We start from the raw sequence: 20141 nt of genomic DNA, 5'->3' as shown, positions 1-20141 counted from the left end.
ATTATAATTCCCTCTTAGAGACACACAGACGTTTCAGGGGATGGGGGACCTTGCTTAAATGAGCATTTCTCAGATTTGCTGAGACATGCTAATGAACTGTGTACCATTTTGCGACATTTCTTATTTTTATTATTTAACTACTGAATTTCTAACACTCCATCTATTACATGACTGATACATGAGGACGTTAATTCCTTAAAAACGTCTACCATGTCTCTCCTTCTAGACGACAAGCAGCCTGAAAACACGCCCTCACAGACTTCTTTCCCTTCCAGCAGCACCAACAACATGGCTCCTCGGTTGCTACACAGCAGATACAACTGAAGCATGAATGGAGTTTGAAAGAAAACCTTACCATCCATCACTGTCAGCAGCATTGACATTTACACCAAATTGTACCAGGAATTTAACAATTTCTGTGTGACCTGCACATACAGCATTGTGAAGAGCTGTGATGCCTTCATCGTTAGGCAGGCTTGGGTCATCCACCTGGAACACCAATTAAGAAGAAGGGTAACCAATGGAAGGGGGAGGGAGGAATAGCTCAGTGGTAGAGTGCATGTTTAGCATGCACAAGGTCCTCAGTTCAATCCCCAGTACCCTCATTAAAAATAAATTTAAAAATAAACCTAATTACATACCCTGCACCCGAAGTAAAAATTAAAAAAAAAAAATTAAAAAGGAAGAAGAGTGACCATCACTCAAATTTCTTGTCACCTGAAAATGCCAACTATTAACTGGCTCTTGACATCAACAGAACAAAAATAGATTCTTGAAGTATTTTTTCTAAATCATAATTAAAACCTACAGGAGCCAAGAACACTATACCAAGGACAATTCTAGGAATAAGACAGACATCAAGCAGGCACTCACTATAAAAAGATTTCTTAAAAGTTGAAGAAGTCCCAGAAACTATATCCTTACAGTCATTTTTGTTTATTTATCCTCCAACTTCCCACCACAAATTAGTGTCTAAGGGGAAGTCACACTTGCCGTGGAAAAGAAAAAAGGTCAACTAAAAATATTTTAAATAGCAGGCTTCTGAAAAGTAGAGACCACATCTGTAATTTAACACTGTAGAGTACAAATCCATACATGAGCACTTTTTAAAGGAGGGTCATGATCTCCCGGAGAACGAAAAGCACCCCCAGGGAAAGCTGAAACTCTGCACTATGGAAAGTTTAATAGCCACACCTTGAAAACAGCAAAGCCTGTTTTGGAGTATGATCAAGAGTTCCTCACAATAACCCTGCTTCCCCTAAAAAGAAAGTAACTTAAAAGCACAATTTCTCTAAAGTAGCCTTCTGATTAGAGCTTTAAAACTAAATACAAGGCCGTATTTAAGAAATTCACTACTTCAATCATACCTCATAAATGATTCTCTGTACAAGGTCAAATTCTCCCTCCAAAGAGGAATCTAGAAGTAAAGCAAGGGGGTTGAATTTCACCCTCATTCCATGAGCGATCCGCTCCGAACCAGTTTTACGCAAGTTTGTCCTCTTGCCCTGCAGAAGAAATGCATGGAAAATCAAGGACCCTCGTCTAAGTAAAAGAAACCAAAACAACATCCCAGCAGAGTCAGTAAAAAGAACTTTAAAAATATGTATGTTTAGCACATCTTATTGAAGTATAACATTATTCAGGAAAGTATATACATCATAATACACAGCTTAGTGAATACACCCATGTAACAAAGTGGGAAGAACTTAATTTTTTAAAACCTAGTGAAGTTACATTTGGGTAACACTAAGCTAAGGGTACAGCCTGCAGTGGTAAGCAGGCTGGTTTTCTGTCAAGGATCAAAATTAGTCAAGACATACTTTTCCTTATTTTATTTCAGATGTGGAAAGCTACTGAGTTTTGAAAAACAGTAAGTTGGAATCAATGTACTGCACAAATGTGCAATGGCTAAAATGTTATTGTTGCTTGAAAAAAAGAAAAGTGTAAACATTACATGACTGTGATCAAAGAACTCACAAATAGTACAGTCATACCCACTTTCAAACAGAAGTAAGGAATAGTGGCTTCTATTTTACTTGAACTAAGAAGGAAAAAATGTGTAAATCACTTTCCTGGGAAGAGAATGACAGAATCTTACATGTTTAACACGCAAAGAGAATCATGCCTCAGGACTTAGCAGCACAGAGTTGTTCAAAAAGTGTTAACCTCTATTTTAAAACTTTCCCCCCCTAGATTTCAATGTTTACTATATAAAACTTCTAAGCAAATGCTGATTGTAAGTAGTAGTTAAAGCAACTCTGGATAATCATTATTTTTGAATACTATCACATCCAAAAGATGCAATAAGGGATCAAACATATAAGGCACTTTTTAAAAAAACCCTTACACTATGCTATTTTGCTTTTGCCCAGGTTTTAAAAATTCAGAGCTTGCTATCCTACTGAAACAAAACAACTTCAAATTAAACTGAAAAAACTGACTTGAAAGGCATTCTGGGGTTTCAGTATTCTCTCTCCGATTTCAAAGTGACATCACAAACTTCCAAAGAAAAGTTTAGCATTTGGAAGGAGTGAGGAAGATATGTCCAAGTCAAAACATACAAAGCTTCAGAATAACTTAATGTCAGAGCCTGAGGACACCTACGGGGTCGTCATGCTACCCAGAGACTTCAGACCAGGCGAGGGTGAGGAAGCGGTGAAGAGGCGCCCGCCTCCCTCTGCCCATCACCTCTCCCCGCCCCCAGCCGTCCAGAACCCTCCCACCGTTAGCAGTGGTGCAAGTTTGAGGTTCCACCTAAATAGTACATTGAAAACAAACTTCACTGCTAGAAAAAGAGTTGAAAGAGTGAACCACCAGTGAGAGAAGTCGAGCCATCTGCCTGATTTCGCAGAGCTAAACTAGTGATCAGAAGATCCAAATCCAGGTCTTTCATCGCCAGTCGAGTGCTGCCTCCCTCACACATAACATCAGCTGCAGAAGAAACAGCGGACGTGGTGTTTACAGGTATAAGGACAAAACTGTTTCCTTCACAAAGAAATGGGTTCTTCCTAAAAAATTAAAATGTTCTTTACACAGAATATATTAAATTTTGATAACACTTATGAGATCCACGCTGTGCCAAGGCAATTTAAACACAAACCCTCTTCTGCAAATGGCCATGAGTCCTCACTGGGGTTTCACTGAGTTATAACAATCAACCACCCAGAAGGCTGTGGCCAGAGAAACGGCTTATGCGGTGACCACGAGATACCACGTTACTTACAGGAGGCAGAGAAACCTGCCCGGTGATCTCAGGTGGACGCATGTTCACAGAGTCTTCTCCTGGGCCTTCTGGCTCCCCAGACGGGTATGGCGGGGGCGGGTAGGGGGGGTACTCCTCCAGGTACACTTCCAGCAGAGGGGGAGCCTCTGGGTTTGGTTCTTCCAAGCTATTCTGGACATTGGGGCTGCTGTCTGGGACTCCTTCGGGGACATACTCAAGGCCCGGAGAAGGAGCTGGCACATCACTGCTCTCTGTACTGGCACTTCCTAAGTCCTCTGGGGACACTGGCTCAGGAACCAGAGAGACCACCTCCTTCTCTGGCTCCACTTGTAAATACGGATTCTGGATTTCCACTGGGCTTTCTGGGCTGGCAGTCACAGAAGCGGCCTTCGGTGGGTATGCTGGGATGGAGATGGTCTCCATGGCGGCGATGGTGGTCCTCTGATACAGAAGTTTCTGAATATTCGGCCCATTGGGACCCTCTGGCTCTGTAATAGAGCTACGTTTCTTGAGCGGCCGTGGTGCATTAGACAGTTTCTTTCGGAGGGCTTCTAAGTCAGCATCACTCTGGTTTCGGTAAGGATTAGATAGGAAAGGCAGTAGTTTGGTCGGGCTGAGTGGCCGAGGGATTCTTTCATTTTCATGCGTCTCCTGAACTGAAGAAACGGGCTCGGGTTCAGGTTCCGGGCTGCCAGGTTTGCCCTGGTTATTGGAATAAATGTTCTCTGGGAGCGGCTGTTGGTTCTGGGCAGCAGCAATCACAGGCTTGCCATATACTAATTGGAATTAGGAAAAAAGGCCTGATTAGTATTAATTAAACAAAACTAGCCAATAATAGACAAAGCTAACAACAATTAGAGCCTCTTTTAATTTCATAGTTATTGCACAGTACCCTTCAGTACAACTAATTTTTAAAAATAACAGATGACAAAGCAAGGTTTCCACAGCTGCATAATAAACTCATTACAGAATGAAAATCCTGATTGTAAACAGGCACCATCACTCTACGTACCAATAGGAAAGAAAACGCTGTCAATGATAAGAAATCACTGAGCACAGCATCCAAATTTAAAATGTGAAAAGAATTTAGAATCAGTGAAAACTGGCGATCGTTTCACGTGCCCAGATGAAAACTAAATACGCACTACCCCACTGCTTCTCACTTTTCTAAAGTCAATCAATGTGAGAAAGCATCTGGCTTACAAAATTATCAGTAGCCACCTACATTTATGAAAACTATTCCCCTTAAACATTCTGATTACATCATCATTATCTAATTTCCAGATTATCGTATTAGCAGTTTTCACCAAAGACTCATGGAAAGAAACCAGTAAGATGTAGGGTATATACTAAGTCTCTGCCATCTAGTTACTTCCATAACATTTTAGGCCACAAGTACACCCTTATTTCATAACTAGAAGGCCATTTTCATTCAACTAAAACAGAGTGGATTTTAATCTAGTTTCATAAAACTGTTGACTCTTAAAAAGAACCCAGCAAATGACCAGGTTATGTACGTTTAATACAAAGTAATCTTTCTGTGTAGCTGTGTCCACATTAGAACAATTTAAGCTACAGCAAAGGGCACCATTTAAAAAAAATAGACACAGAGACAGTTGTCCAATCCTCTATACACCAAGAAACATCTGGCCCGACCTACAGCAGAGACGCGCACAGCCTTTTGTCCGCGTGGCGATCACTCTCCCCCACTCACCGAGGAGTGACCCGTGAGCAGAAAACAAACTCGCACGGGTAATTCAACGCCAAAGGCTAGGTCTTCGCTATAGGTTTATTCATCTATTTCATTCATTTATTATTTTCATGTTTGTTTCGTTTTATTCACATTTTGTCTTATTCACCTATTATCTTCAGCTGCTGCAAGCAGCTGACATTTAGCACAAACCCTATCAAACTCCCAGTTAGGAACAGAAGCCACAATTAAACAGAACTCTTAGACGAAAAGCACCAGCCAAAATAGGGAGAGGTCATGTTGCTGTTTCCTGAGAGACCGCAGCTCTGGTGCAGGACGTAAACACACTGACGTGGGTGAGAGAGAGACCAAGAACCTTACCGCTCGGAAAGTGTGGCCCTCGGGAATGGGACTTGGTCAACGCGCTCTGCACGGCCTGCTGGAAGTTCTTCCCGGGGGCCTGGTGCTGGGTGTACATAGAGTATATTGAGCTGGCGGCCACGGTCTGGGGTTTCCTGAAGGGTGGAAGCAGGGTGTCCTTGGAAGGCTGAGGCGTGAAGGGCCGGACAGCGGCTGCAGGGGGACTTTCCTGCTTAGAACCCGGAGGAAGGGTTTGGTCTGCTTGGCCAACCGAAGGGACACCGGGGGACAACAGGACCCTCTGCTGCTGTCCTGCTGTTTTGGGTTTATTTCCCATGGATGCCACAGCTGCTGACGACTGCTGAGGATTTCCATCTGGCTTAATGTCTGATGGTGACTGATTAGTTTGTCCAAAATAAGGCAAATTAATCTGTTTTGGTTTTGATGGAACAGGAGGTGGTACTTTAGCCACATTTTTATTTGCAGCCTGTAAACACACACACATAAAAGTAAAAAGCCAGTCAAAATACTGTATAACTGGGTACAAAAGATGTTCTAGATAACCTAAATTTCACAAATGTAAGTACAGACTGAAAATACTGGCTCTACATTGTAAAATCATTTAAAAGTTTTAGGGGGAGGGTATAGCTCAAGTGGTAGAGGGCATGCTTAGCATAAGGTCCTGGGTTCAATCCCCAGTACCTCTTCTAAAAAATAAATCTAATTACCCCGCCAAAAAAAAAGTTTTAAATCTCTGAATTTATTACATGCAAAAGGGACTTCAGTAATGCAATACAATTCCCATCCTGAATGATGTTCTCCTTGCTGCCCCTTCCTATTTGGACAATTCCAAGTGCCCACTTGAAGACCTTTAACTGCCATGTTACATATTCATGGACAGCACCAGTAACCGGAACCATCCTCGTTCATCAGAACTTCATGCAATCTGGGCCACATAGTGAAGAAAAAAAAACAAAAAACATACAAAAAAAAAAACACCCCAAAACCTCCTAACTTGGAGCACGCAGCTGTGGCCCAGTTGTCAAAGGCTGGGATCCCAACAGCTATAGAAGATTAACCATCAAATTATTTGACATAATCTCAGCTCCAAATTTTGAAGAAACAAGGTAAATGAGCAGCACAGACACGATGTTCTTCCATGCACCATATTTTTCAGAGAATCACACAAAATATGACCCAGAAGCAAGTGTGTCAGTCATTCTGAGACCACAAATATACTTGAGCAACGGAATTTAAAATAGCAGAACACTGTTATATTTTCTAATCTTCCAGATACATTTGCATTTTTCCTGCTCTCCCTCATTTTATCTCTTCTAAAAATGCATACAGAATTACCGTTAAATTTCAAACTGGCACATTCTTAAGTACCTGAGCATCCCGCAAGATATCTTCACTGCTCTGGTTCTTCCTGAGAGAACCGAAGGCAGGCGGGGCAGCGGACTGGTCCACCGTGTCAAACATAGAGAAGGGACGCACTTTCTTCTCCTTCTCCCTAAGCGGAACCTCCCCATCATCAGCTGAAGACGGGGGGAAAAAAATCACATCGATAATCAAACTGCTTGTGATAAAATTTCTTATTCACATGTTTCTCTCTCCTTAATATCTATACCCACTGAATGCTCTCCTACTTTTAAATTATACTGAGTAAAGAATAGCCAACAATACAATGTTAGTATTTTAATTCCCTGGCTTAACGAAGCTATTCTGGAAATATGGTCCTAGTTTTAACACACTAGAAAATAAACTACCTGAAAAAGCATACACAGACCTTTAGATGGCCAAAACAGAATGTCCAGGAGCAGCACCAGTAAACCTCACCTTGGTCTGGAGCATTCCCAGAGCTTTTAGGCACGGAAGCAGAGGCTTGGCTCGAGAAAAGATCTGCATTCGGAGGAGTCCAATCAGGGCCAAGCAGATGGATTTTAGAGCCTAGAATGCAGAAAAGCAAAGACAAATAACCCAGCATTCTCAAGGGAGTTTTAATGGTTCGTTTTGCTGCTAAAAAGTTTAATTTCTAAAAAACAGAGTTAAATTTCAGACTCACAACAATCCCAGTAAACATACTTACAAGACACTAGATTTTTTTTCTTGTAATTTAAGAGTGTTCTTGATTAGTCAAACAAGCTAAAATTAATCATGATTAACAGAAAGTCTGCTTGAAGCAGCAAGGACACATTACTCTTCACGGATAAGAAAACGTCACCATCACAGCCAGAAAACAATTTCCAATGTATCAGATGGAGGGCTCTACGGTGTATCTCACATAACGACACCATAAGTGATGAAGGCAAAACAAAAGCAAAAACGCAGACTTTTAGCCCATGGCTCTGACCACAGTCTTTCGTAAACCAGAGTATTCACATTTTTTTCTACACTGATATTTAAATTCCAAAGCCATAGCTTTTACTTGTCCTTATAGAAAAAAAAGTAATTCCTTCTACAATAAAACCCAGACTATGTAGCATTATTGCTTCACAGTAGTAATTACAGCAAAATAATAAATAATTTTAAAGTCAGCTACTATTTGCACATGATAGTGACAAGGGGAAATAGACAATTCTGGCTATTTTTTTCTTCTCCAGGGATCTACGATAAGATTATAAAAGGATGCTTTTGCCCTGCTTTTCCTACAACTCTCCCTTCATTTTCCCCTCCTATTATAAATCTCTGGTTTGCATCGCCCAAGTATCTGAGGGCTGCACACAGAATGCAAAGATCACTAACACAAGGAGCCTCTGTTTCTTTCACTTTTATCTCCCAGTATGTTTACCTTTATGCTAAAGATTATCAGCAGCCAAATTCTCCTGCAGACACACATACGAACAGTAAATATCACTCACCAACAGAATGAATTCACCATCTCACATTCTGTGAAGGTGACACCACTAACACATTCAGGGTACTTTTACACCAAAAGAGAAGTTCTCAAGTTACTAACATCAGATCAAAATTTCCTTAGTAACGAGAAGGAATTCTAAACAATTTTCAGGTTTTCAAAAAATATTATGGTTTGTTTTTTTTTTTCATTTCCTGGATAGGACTGTATTATTTAGGGCTAAGCTATTTATCATTTCTTAACCCTTAAAGAACACAAGGATATTCTTAGAATTTCAACACGAACAAGGAACAGGAAGACATCGTTTTAAAACTTAAACTTGGGGGAAAATCATGGTGAGCAGGGAAGCCGCTAGCGGGGGAAGGACTTGGAAATGACTGGCTTTACCTTTCGCTTGTGAAGCAGCCCCAGATCGCATGTTGGGCAGCGTCTGGACTTTCATTGGCCCCTCGGAAGCCGGCGTGGCCAGGGGACCGTCAGGCAGGGCTGGCTTCACCAGGAGTTCGGGCCGCGAAGGGACACGCGGCATGGTGGCCGACTGGATGTAGGGCCCGACTGCAGCCACTCGGCTCGGCGCCGACACCCCCGGCTGGGGCAGGTGGCCATCAGATGAAACCTGCGGAAAAAGCACAGGGCCTTTAGTATTACAAGTTACGGTGGATCAGACGCAGAAAAGCCTGTGCTACTGTCATCATTTTAATTTTGTGAAAATCGGCACTTTTAGGATCTAGCCACAGAGTCTACAAGAAACATCCCCAAACAAAAACTGCCCACAATGATGAACTCTTACCCACACTTTATCACAAGTATCAGAAGGAAGAGCAGAGCTACGGAGGTGATGATACAAAAAAGCACAAGAACTGTGGGTTCTCTTTCAAGGAGCCGCGGGCCCTGTCTCTTTCCTGAGGGCACACTGAGCAATGATTCTGAAGACGCAACCGCGAGGAGCTGACCTCGCTGCTGGTCATCATCCCCTCCTCCCCGGCCCCCTGCCGAGAGCACACTCACTGGAAGGTTCTCTTTCTGCTGCAGGGCCGCCTTCTTCTTCCACAGCCGGTCCCTCAGCTCATTAACACGCTTGTCCATGAGCGCCACTTCTGAATTGCGCTTGTTCAAACACTCCCTCTGTTGTTGCAACTTGGCATTCTGCTCCTGGTTCAGTTTGTTTCTCAACTGAACAAAATGGGGGGGGGGGGGAGTAGCCAAGGAGTAGGAAGAAAAATTTCTCAAACAGATAATCACATGGTTCTCTATTATATAATTTCTAAAAATGTAAGGTCCCTCCACATGTCTCAGCTCATGGTTTAAAATTAAGTGTCAGACCACCAGCTGTGGTCATAAGGAACGCCTCAGATTTCCTGTCTGAGGTACCATAAAGTTTATTCTGGATTCCATGGGGTTTAGGCCTCCCTCCTCCTCCCAGCTTTAGGGAAAAGAAGCCAGAATCCAGCACTTTCTGCCCCTGATGTGGACAACACTGCGGCCTAGAGCGGAGGTTCCACTGAGAGCCGTGCACGGCCTCAGCTTACCTGTAGCTCCTTGTAGAGCCGATCGAGCTCAGCCACTGCAGACTGGTTGTCGTGGTGACCGTCAATCCTGCCGTTCTTGAGCATCTCCAGCTGCCTTGTCAGTTCCTCTACTTTGGACACAGCCAGAACGAGCTCCCTCTGCTTTTGCTGGAACAAACTATTCATCTGTTCAATCTCTTCCACTAAAGTAAGAACGAGAAATGCAACAGTTGAAAAGTTGAAAAGAAAAATGAGAACAGACCGCTCCCCAGGCAACAAGGCTGTACAATGACCATTCTCACAATAGAGAAAAATTTCAGAAATGTCCTGGAACCAATCTATTTCTTTCAAAAGCAACTGAAATCAAGAGATATCTCTAAATCACATCACTAAAATGTTAATTAAAATGGTACTGTAATAGATGGAGCTATTGTATGAAAATCCTTGCCTTCATCCAATTTTCAGGAGAGAGAGAACTACTACTACATTTTCCAAAGGGAACTTGGAAACCTCATCTAAAACACTCAACAGCTGAATTTAATTCAGGGGAACCAGCAGCATCAAAACTGCAGTGAATTCTACTTTTCAAAAAGAATCCTTTTAAAATGATCTACACATGAAGTCTCATTTCATTCTACTTACTTACTACAAATTTACAGAAACTTCCTACACCAGCGTGTTTGCTTACACCCAGACGGTTTACCGTGCAGCATTCAGCACTGAAGCAGACGGACAGGGAACAACTCACCAAGCTTCCCGTTGCTTAGCCTTTTCTGTTCCACGTGGCCTTTAAGTGCCCTCACTTTTTTCAGCTTAGCTTCCTGATTCTCAGCTATTTCTTTGAGTCTCTTGAGCTTTTCCTGCTCAGCAGCTTGTTGCTGTTGACGCTGATCCTGCTGCTTCAAAAACTTCAAGCGCTGTTCCTAGAGACATAAGCCATCATCAGACATACCATCTTAAACAGGTAGACCACTAACCCACAATCAGCCTAACCACACCTGAGATGGCCAGACTGAGGTGCACCAGTGGCGTTGCTCTGGTCTCCCCATCTGTCCCACACCACTGTCAGAACCACCTGGGGAGTCTGTAAAATACAGACACTCCCGGGCCCCACCCTGAAACCTATTTCTTGGGAGATAAGATCCAAGAATCAGTAATGTTTAATCCACGTGGTCTTGTGCAGCAAACAAGCAGTGATCCTTGAACTAGTTTTCATGAACTGTGGCTCCAATTTTAAGAGGGAGCTCGTGTAGAGATGGGAGACAGTAAAAGAAAGCTGTTAAATGATAAGATTTGAAGTCAAATCTGGATTCAAACCTAAGCTCTGCCACTTAATAGCTACGAGACTTTGGGTGTATACCTCACTGCGTTACAGAACCTCACCAAGTACACAAGTCGGTGTCTTCACCTATGAAATGAGATGGGCACTGGTCCTCAGAGGGCTACAGTGAGGGTTAAATGCGAGGCGAAGGGTAAGGCTCTCGGAACAGTACTGTACACAGTGCACACTCAGTACACTTAGAAAAGCGCTAAAGCACTAGCGCCTTCAGAAGGTTGCAATTACGCAACCTAAAACTTTACTTCTTTTACACTAAAATTTTTAACTAAAACTGAGTAACAGAGCCACACAATTTATAATCAAAGGTAAACGCCACAGATTAATATACCTAAAACATATCAATAACACAGAAATAGTTTCAAAATAAGACTCCGAGGTTAGAGATTTATCCTGTTTTAACAATCACCTTTTTTATTTGAATTTATGTCCCTGCTACTCAAGGACTGGTGCCTCAGCACCACATGGGACCCTGTTAGAAATGCAAAATGTTGTAATTACTGAATCAGAATACGCATTTTTAACAAAACCCCTGTGTGATTCATATGCACATTAAAGTCTGATATGCAATGATACACATGATTTTGAAAAAGCTGGTGTCTGCCATGAAAAATAGAAATGATGAAAGGAACCCTAGGAAGGATTACAGGCCACAATGCATATTGAGACCCTCCTTAAAGAATCCCTGGCCATCACTTCAAAGCCCTGCTGGGTCACTTGCTACCCAAACCATCAGCTGTCCACCCCAGCATCAGTGAACTTAGTCACTCAAAGACTGGTCGGCGGCAGATACTGAGTGTTCAGCCCAGGGGCTGGCGGACAATACAGCCTGAAGGTGAAATACAGCTTGTTATCTGTGTTTGTAAGGAAAGTTTTACTGGCGCACAGCCACATCCATTCCGTTCCCTGCTGTCTACATCTGCTTTCCTGCTATAACTGCAGAGCTGAGACAGCACAGCACGCAAAGCCTAAATAAAATATTTACAGCCCTTTACAGAGAACAGCTGTCAACATCTGGTTTAGACTGGAATCCTATGGTTGGCAGGAGCAACAGCAGTGACATTGCTTTTGATGGTAACGGAGAGGCATCCCATGTTTTCTCTGTTCAAGGACAGGACTAAGATTAGTGTGTGGATGGAGAATGTCCCCAAATAAAGGCAAGCAGCCTTCTGTAGGTGCTAAGCAGCAGCAGAGGACAGCATTCGCAAGAGCAGACTCCAAAGTTCCTCTTGCTGCAGTAATGATTCAGGTCAAGGTTAGCCCAGAGCAGTTCCTACTAGCAAAGCTGAGGGGTTCTTTATGTCTTTTCAGCTTTACTGATACTCAACATAGCATGGGTAATACTGATCAGAATCGAGGTCAGGAAGACCTGGAACTGGATGAGTTAAGGATTCCTACAAAATGCTGTAGGGAAGGGAAGAAAGCATCACATGGCAGATACCTTTTGGGTTGAGAGGATCAACTCATATCTGTGAAGCAACTGGCTCACTAACAAGGGTGGGAGGGAAACAGCGTTACACACACATTAACGGTAGTGGTCTGTTAGGTCTTTCAAAGCAAGATGTTACCTTTGTGGCCAACATTTGTTGCTGGGCCTCAATCTGCTGCTGCTGGCGGGACGCCATTTCCTGAAGTTCAGCAAGAGTCAGATCCATCCGAGGACTATTAACCTACAAAAAATGGCAAACAATCCAACTTAGTATAAAATGAACAGAGACTCCTCCCACCAAGGTCTGTCTGTCCACAAGTGTCACCTGAACCGATCATGACAAGATTATTTAGCCATTTTTCTTCTGTAACATTAATACCCCCACACTGACTTATTAAGATGTAAACATACTAATATACAGACCAGCGCTCTTTGAGGTTGTAAATTTAAATTAAATAGTTTCAATAGTCGGCGACACAAATGGAACAATTCAGAATTACCTTGTTCTGTAGTTCATTTAAATTAGGAAGGCAGTGTTTGATCATATTAAACAAAATCATATTAAACATGATAGTGGGGCACTGGCAGCAAACCTAGAATATAGGCATCAAAAAACCCTTTAAAAATACGAGACTAGAATTTTAAAAATTCAGAGACAAAGCAAAATGTCCACTCTCTAAACATGCAATCAGCATAGTGTGTCCCTAAAATATATGCAGTTTACTATATGTCAATTATACTTCAATTTTTTTTTTAAACCCAGCGGTGGGAAAGATATATTGTGTCAAGAGACACTGAAATCCTGTTCATGGCCAAGACCACTCTTGTTATCCTTTTATCAGCCTTTCATCACTGTAAGATAACCAGAAGGTCAAAAAGAGAAACAGGAAGAATGTGGGGAAAGGCAGAGTAGAAGCAGTGTAGACTGAAGAGAGGTAATTTAGCTAATCCCTAACAGTATTAGAAATTCCGAGCTCTGAAAAGAAAATGTCTACAAGGTACCCCAAAGGTACTTGCTAAAATTCATACACAATAGCAAGAGCATTAATACATAATTAATCACTAAATGTGATTCTAACAACAAATAAAAGCACCAAAAAACGAATGCTTTCTCAAACTTGCTGAGCATGTTTTGCTCTGAATTTGTGGTATATTCAGCATCTAACTTCACTCAACAGCCACGTAGAGAGCATTAGAATTAATCATTTTGATGAAATAAACTTAAAATAAGGCCCATTCTTAAAAACCCACTGAATAAAAAAGTAAATGAATGAGATTTACAGGTTAAAAAGCAGCATCACTGTGGTGTAAGCACAGCCTGGACAAAAAGGACCACTTACGCCATTCTCCTTTCTTCGATGTTCACCCGGAACTTTTACACCATTTCTTTTTAAACTTGGATCTTGAGACCTTGGTCCACTCACTGAGTACAAAATTCAAACAGTAGGCATTAACACCAGAACTGACAGATACAGGTACCAGTTCATTCCTCAGTTCTATTATTATTGCTCTTTGATATTTTAAGTTGAAAATATACTTAAAATATTTTCTAATAGCAATGAAGTTAAAGTCTCATAATTCAGCCTGTTTTGGAAAACCTTACTTGGAATAGTGAACAGTCAGCACTAGAAAACGTCACAGGCTAACTACTGCCAGGGAAAGCTGCAGGATTCAGACACCAAAGGAGGAACATGTAAGAAAACAAATGTACTTCTGATTACGGGTCATTCACACTATTTGTTTACAGTTGCTCTGCCTAGCTCTCTCTTTAGCCACGCCATAGTGAAATCAGGAATGGTTTCATTGGGGAAAAAAGTGAAAATTAAATCAATCTATGGGGGAAAAAGTGAAAATTAAATCGATCTATTCCTGTATTTACTAAAGTGTCTGTAACTCACATGGGAAGGAAGCAATTGAAAACAGAACAAGTGGCATTTCAGATATTTGGTCATTTTGTGGTAATTCCTAAGTACTATCAAGCACTTCCCCATTTAGGTGAGTAAAAAAATTCCATTTTCTTAGTTTGGGGAAAGAACTAACTGGAAACCATTGTGTGTTCTTTTTTGGCTAAAAAGACTTTTTCAAGCCAAAATATTTGGGGCTCTCAGTACCACTTAATGCATCATGAAGGGAAAATAATCTTCATTTAAACTGATGAAGTTTAAGAAATAAATGATATCAACAAAAAGAACTGTTTAAATATATGAAATTAAGCTTATATCTGTACTTCTCAGAAGTTAGAAAAATTATTGAATTATCTCCCAAGTAGTTTTAGATTAAAATTTCTTTTGAATCAAAGGTCTACTGCACCTGCCTAGAAGCTTAGCATGAATTCCCTGCCAGTAAGTAAACACATCTATCCTCAGGGCCAGGCATCCCACTTACACCTAACTCCAGTGTGTTAGCTTTACTTTTAAATACTGCTCAATTCTCTCACAAAATAGCTCAGGTAATCTGTCACAATAATTCTGCAAGAAAAAAAATCTATTATTTAAGAATAATTGTGAGGGGAGGGTATAGCTCAGTGGTAGAGCATGTGCTTAATATGCACGAAGTCCTGGGTTCAATCCCCAGTACCTCCATTAAAATAAATAAATAAATCAACCCAATTATCCCGCCTCCAAAAATAAAAAAAAAAAAAAAGAATTAAAAAAAAAAAGAATAATTGCTTTCTTTGCTGCCTCAAAGAGAGAGCACTCAATGAATTTCTCCCTGGCATAATCAAAGTAAAAAGCAAGAGCTTTAAAAATAATTTCAAATACATTGTGGGTCACAGGTCCTACTTCAATTGGAGAAAGAATACAGTAACAGTCTCCTAATCTGTAATCAGAAGTCTACACTAAAAATGTTACTGCTTTATTAAAGGACACTGAACAGCGATCCTGTTTTTTTTTTCCCCCAGTTTAGACACTACGTGGCACTAGTGTTTTGCAACAACGTGAAAACAGCGCCTTCATCTTCACATTACATTTCTCACATTACGAACACACTAAAACTGCATATTGCACTACTGAGAAGCTATTTAATAATTTACCCAGTACTATACAGGAAGATACTTGAACTGGTAGATGAATGGGTAAAATTCAACTAATTTATTAAAAGAAGATGTATGCAGTAATGTAAATAAAGAACAAAACAAAAATAGGATGGATGTCAACTTACAACTACAAAAAAGGACAGCTTTGGAAAAAAAAAAATGTTTATTTAAAATAAAATGACAGACACCAATGACGCTGACAGGCAGGTGAGCCAGTCTGGGTGAGGTGACTTAAGTTGCACCTGGCTCTGCATCTAGGTGTGAGGCCTCTGACCAGTCATTTAACCCCTAAGTATCAGCACTTCTCATCTCTAGAGCGAAAGAGGCCAGACTAAGTCAATTCTGGGTTCCTCACAATCTAATAATTTCTAATTGTGGGTGCCACATGGACATTTGTTATTAAAGGAATAAAATTGAGACTTTATGACATCTAATAATTAACCTCTGTTACTGACATTCTTACTCCCAAGAATTATATACTGAAAACACAAACCCTCAACTTTCCATTTTAAAAGTTCCAACATTTTTAGAAATACCTAGTAATCCTTTCCCAACCAGTGGCTTCCCACTGACAGCAAAGCTTCCCCACAGATCTCAGACTTGAAACTTTTTCTCCCACATCCTACGAGATCTCCAAGGTCACAGGGATGGCCCTGTCCCCAGTGTCCAATGCTGCTTTCAGCCCACTGTTTTTCCACCTTCATGTATCACCTTCTACCCTCTCCTTATTGTCATCTATACACCCTGGTCACAACCCGCAGTCACCACAGATGTGACCTCTTGATTGCCCTGTTCTCTCCCCTCCAAGTCCTGCCTTCAATCTGGATGACCTCACCATCCAGAATCCAGCCTCTCCATCCTGTGGTTCCTGTCTCCGCCCTAATTCAGGCTCACTTCATGACCCAATGCAGGACCACATCACTAGAAGTGCTCTACCCCTGAAATCTTAAATTCAGACTTTCTACCTTTTGATCATATGTCCTCTCACTAGACCTATTTGTTAATCTGAGACTTGCGGTTTCTTAGCCCTGCTCTGCTCCTTCCCTGTGGCCCCACCATCTTCACTTCTCCCCACCCAGCTTAGATGACATCTTGCCAACATCCTCGTCTTCCCTGTCTCACTGCCTTTGCATTGAGCTGGTCTGGCCAAACCCCAATCTTGGGTCAATCCAATCATCTTCTCCTTTTACAAACCTCTGGGCTGCAGAGCACCACTGGGGAAAAATCACCCATGGTCTCTAATCTCAACTGGCCTCCAGGGACCCCAGCAACCTGGCTCCCCTAGGGGGCACATTTGCCTGCTCTCCACAACAGCTCCAACTGCCACCCACCTCTATCGCTTTCAGAGGACTTTGCCTCCCACCTCAGAGAAAACAAATGTTTTCAGATGAGAAGCCCCTCCCGCTGCCCCACCGGGCACAGAGCTACCTGCCTCTGCGCAGTTCTCTTCCCATCCTGTTACAACAGAAGAGCCTCCCCACTGCCGGGAGAAGACAGCCTGCCCGGCTGAGCAAGCACCTTCTTGGTGACTTGTCCATCAAGCACTGCCTCCTTGCATTTCGACCTCCTACTCTACTGACTCCTCACAACCAGCATTAAAAACTGTCATCAAAGTTCTCCCGTCTTCAAGCAAAACAAACTGAACAAAACCATGCCCTTTTCTCCCCACCAACCCCAGTCAGGGCTTCGAACAGTGGTCCATCCTCACTGTTCCCACTTCCTTACCTCTCATTCATCCCTCCAATTACCTGGCTCCTGATCACATGCTACCTCTCCCCCAGCTACGCCCGAGCATGAAACAAAAGTTCAGATCCTTGATAGGATTCATAGGGTGCTACCTACCAATGTCCCTGCCAGGGGGGCGTTCATGGCGAAGGAAGAACCGAACTTCATTCCTCTGACTTCCAAACCGCTGCAGGACATCAAACATCCGCTCATTATCAGCAACTGGACGTTCTAAAAGAAATGAACAAATCCTATTACCCGCAGGTAAAGGAAAGACAAACATGCCACTTGCTGTCTATCCTTCATGCAAATTACGCTTTATGAATGCAGAAAGTATTTAGCATCTTAGATCATGTTTTTCTTTAATTAAAAGAACCCTTAGAAAATGAAGTATCACCGATTTTCCATACATATAATCAGGATCAAACTTGGGTGGAAGTCCTGGAAAGAAGACTGTATCTGAGCCACTGTCAGGAGCTCAGGGATCTAATTCAGGGGGCTCCTTACTAGCCCGAGGCATGCCACTGAAGCTCTATGGGTGTCCCATTGGATGGTCTCTGAGGTCCCTTCTAACTCTAATGGTCCTATGATTCTCTAAGTATACACATGAAAAATTAAAAAACAACTTTCTAAATAGCTTAAGTCTTACTATCTATTGGGTTTGTTCGTTTTAAATTATAATTTTACAATCTATATTAAAAAAAAAGATGCATACATTTCCAAACGAAAGCCTGTTTACTGTCCAGAAAATATGCCTATTTGGCCCTTCTTCCAGTTAGACTGCCAGTTGTCAGAACTTTTCTAGAGACAAAAAGAAGGGCACAGCTAAATATTTAAAAAATGGGAACTTTAGGAGAAACTGTCTTGGGCTTCCCTCAAAAAAATCTTCCAGTCTCAAGAGATCTGGATACAAAACCTAAAAAACTGAGGATGCAACTATTTAAAATCAAATTAACTTCAGTAACGTCAATATAAATTTTAATATAAGAATCCCGAAATAACCTAAATGCATTGCATTTGTCGGTAATCAAAGACACTATGTGATATCTTAGATAAACAACACAGGGTGAAGAATGGAGCAGCCAAGCATTCTGCAGCCAATTCTGTAAACTAACCACTGAACTTAATCTGCTAGGTTGCCACAAAGTACATTTCTGGTTTTATTTACATTAACATAACCTATTGAGTTGACATGCTACCCCTCTACTCTAAACCACAGAAATTCTAACTAAGATTCATCCTCAAAAGGAAAAACCCATAGCTGAGTAGACACCCTCCCAAAGGAAATTCTGAGCAGAGTCTCCACCCACTCACACAAAAACATTTTATTTCAAAAAAAAGAAGCAAAATCCCCAGGTTCCAGCAGCAAAGAGGGAATTCAAAGGAAATGAAGTAACTTCCAGTCCATACTGGGTTAGACCTTATTAATAGGGCACAAACCTTCTTATAAGGTCTAGGAGCTAAAGTCCTGATGGCTCACAGTGACAAAAAATCAGACTTAGGCTGGCACAAACTGAAACACACTTCAGTCTCAAGGTTGCCTGTTCACTCCATGCTCCAACCACACCCCTCCCCTTGTCCTGACATCCATGCTTGTTTTTGAACAAGCCATTCTTAGCACTGAAAACTAAACCCAGTACCCGTTTCTCCTGCAGACAGAGCACATCCATCTATTACTGTAGTCATCACGTGGTATTATAAATGTCTGCTGATTCTTGCTTTTACTTGAAGGCAGGAGACTTTCATCTCTATTCCTCACAATCAAGCACAGTTCCCAGCACATAATAGGAATCCAAAGAAATGTTCTCTCAGCAAACAAATGAGTGGATAGAAAGGAGATGGAGATGGCAAACAAAAAGCAACTTATTTTCAAAGACTGTCAGTTAAAGGAAGTGAGAAAATTAAGAAGCTAACAAAATGGAAGTAAGATATTTACTATTTTAAAAGTGGGTGGGCACCTTGGACAATTTCTAGCAAAACAGAGGGAGATGAAAACATATCAGCTATTAACTTGTTGAGAGCTAATACTAAAAGTGCCAGGGGCAATGCTAAACCCCCTTCAAATAGGAGTTCCTGGGATCCTCCCACAATCCTACGCAATAGATTCAGTTATCACCCCAGTTCTGCATGGAAAACACTTGAGGATTACAGAGATTAAGTGCCCTGCCTGAAGTTATAAAGCTTTATTTATAAAGTAAATGAAAGAGACAAGATTGTGATACCCAAGACCTTGTTCTTAATCACACCACCATCCAAACAACCCTCAAATTAAGTATAAATTCACTGCAACCAATCAAAATCCCAAAAGACCTTTTCATGGGCCCTTTCAAGGTAATTCTAAAACATATTCGAAAAAGAAAATACTCAAGAATAGTTCAGGTCATTTTTTGAAAAAGCAGAATAATGAAATAAGCACTTGCCTTACAGATAACCAGCCTACTATAAAACTACAGTAATTAAAACTGTTCAGTACTACCATAAACTAGAAGAAAAAATAAAAGTAACTTACTAAAGCTTACAGAAACATACTTCATATGAGATATAACAAGAATGTGAAGCAACGTTTCACATCAGTAAGGAAGAAACCAACTGTTTAATAAGACACTTAAAAAATTCACTATCCACTAGGGGGTAAAACATTAGATCCGTAATTCACAGTACTCAAAAATTAATGAGGAAGTGTGGGGGGAAACTTTAAAACATAATAGTAAGAATATTAGGATAATATGTTTACAATCTTGGAGTAAAGAAAGGATTTTTTTTTAAAAAATAACACACAAACAGGCCTGAATTCAAAAACAGGTTTTTTTTAAATACCTAAAAATCAAGAAGGAAAAAGGCAAAAGCCAAAAGAAATCTGAGCAAAGGCTATGAAGAAACATTTTTAATGGAAACCCAACTGGCCAACAGACAAATGAAAAAATGGGCAACTTTAGCTAGCAGCTTAGCAAAAAATTAAAATATTATTGTATCATT

The 20141-nt window shown here is 41.2% G+C and overlaps 1 protein-coding gene and 1 non-coding gene across 3 annotated transcripts in view; one reads left to right on the top strand and one right to left on the bottom strand.

Annotated features, from left to right (window-relative positions):
- Nucleotides 1–20141, bottom strand: part of TP53BP2 (tumor protein p53 binding protein 2) — a 54320-nt gene that overhangs the window by 8166 nt on the left and 26013 nt on the right. For both annotated transcript variants that reach the window (XM_031438436.2, XM_064477274.1), the window contains exons 3-15: nucleotides 17283–17396; nucleotides 13744–13826; nucleotides 12543–12644; nucleotides 10387–10561; nucleotides 9660–9841; nucleotides 9139–9303; nucleotides 8518–8746; nucleotides 7113–7223; nucleotides 6663–6811; nucleotides 5295–5760; nucleotides 3224–3999; nucleotides 1368–1505; nucleotides 356–489 (exon numbers count right to left, since the gene is read on the bottom strand). In XM_031438436.2, the coding sequence (XP_031294296.1) occupies nucleotides 356–489; nucleotides 1368–1505; nucleotides 3224–3999; nucleotides 5295–5760; nucleotides 6663–6811; nucleotides 7113–7223; nucleotides 8518–8746; nucleotides 9139–9303; nucleotides 9660–9841; nucleotides 10387–10561; nucleotides 12543–12644; nucleotides 13744–13826; nucleotides 17283–17396 (2824 nt within the window). The remainder of the gene's footprint in view (nucleotides 1–355; nucleotides 490–1367; nucleotides 1506–3223; nucleotides 4000–5294; nucleotides 5761–6662; nucleotides 6812–7112; nucleotides 7224–8517; nucleotides 8747–9138; nucleotides 9304–9659; nucleotides 9842–10386; nucleotides 10562–12542; nucleotides 12645–13743; nucleotides 13827–17282; nucleotides 17397–20141) is intronic.
- TRNAI-AAU (transfer RNA isoleucine (anticodon AAU)) lies at nucleotides 14913–14985 on the top strand. Its single transcript has one exon. It is a non-coding gene; the product is annotated as a tRNA-Ile (tRNA).

This window comes from Camelus dromedarius, chromosome 21, assembly GCF_036321535.1.
Source record: "Camelus dromedarius isolate mCamDro1 chromosome 21, mCamDro1.pat, whole genome shotgun sequence".
NCBI lineage: Eukaryota > Metazoa > Chordata > Mammalia > Artiodactyla > Camelidae > Camelus > Camelus dromedarius.
The sequence above is the reverse complement of the archived record's forward strand: the minus strand, read 5'-3'. Positions and strand labels throughout refer to the sequence as shown.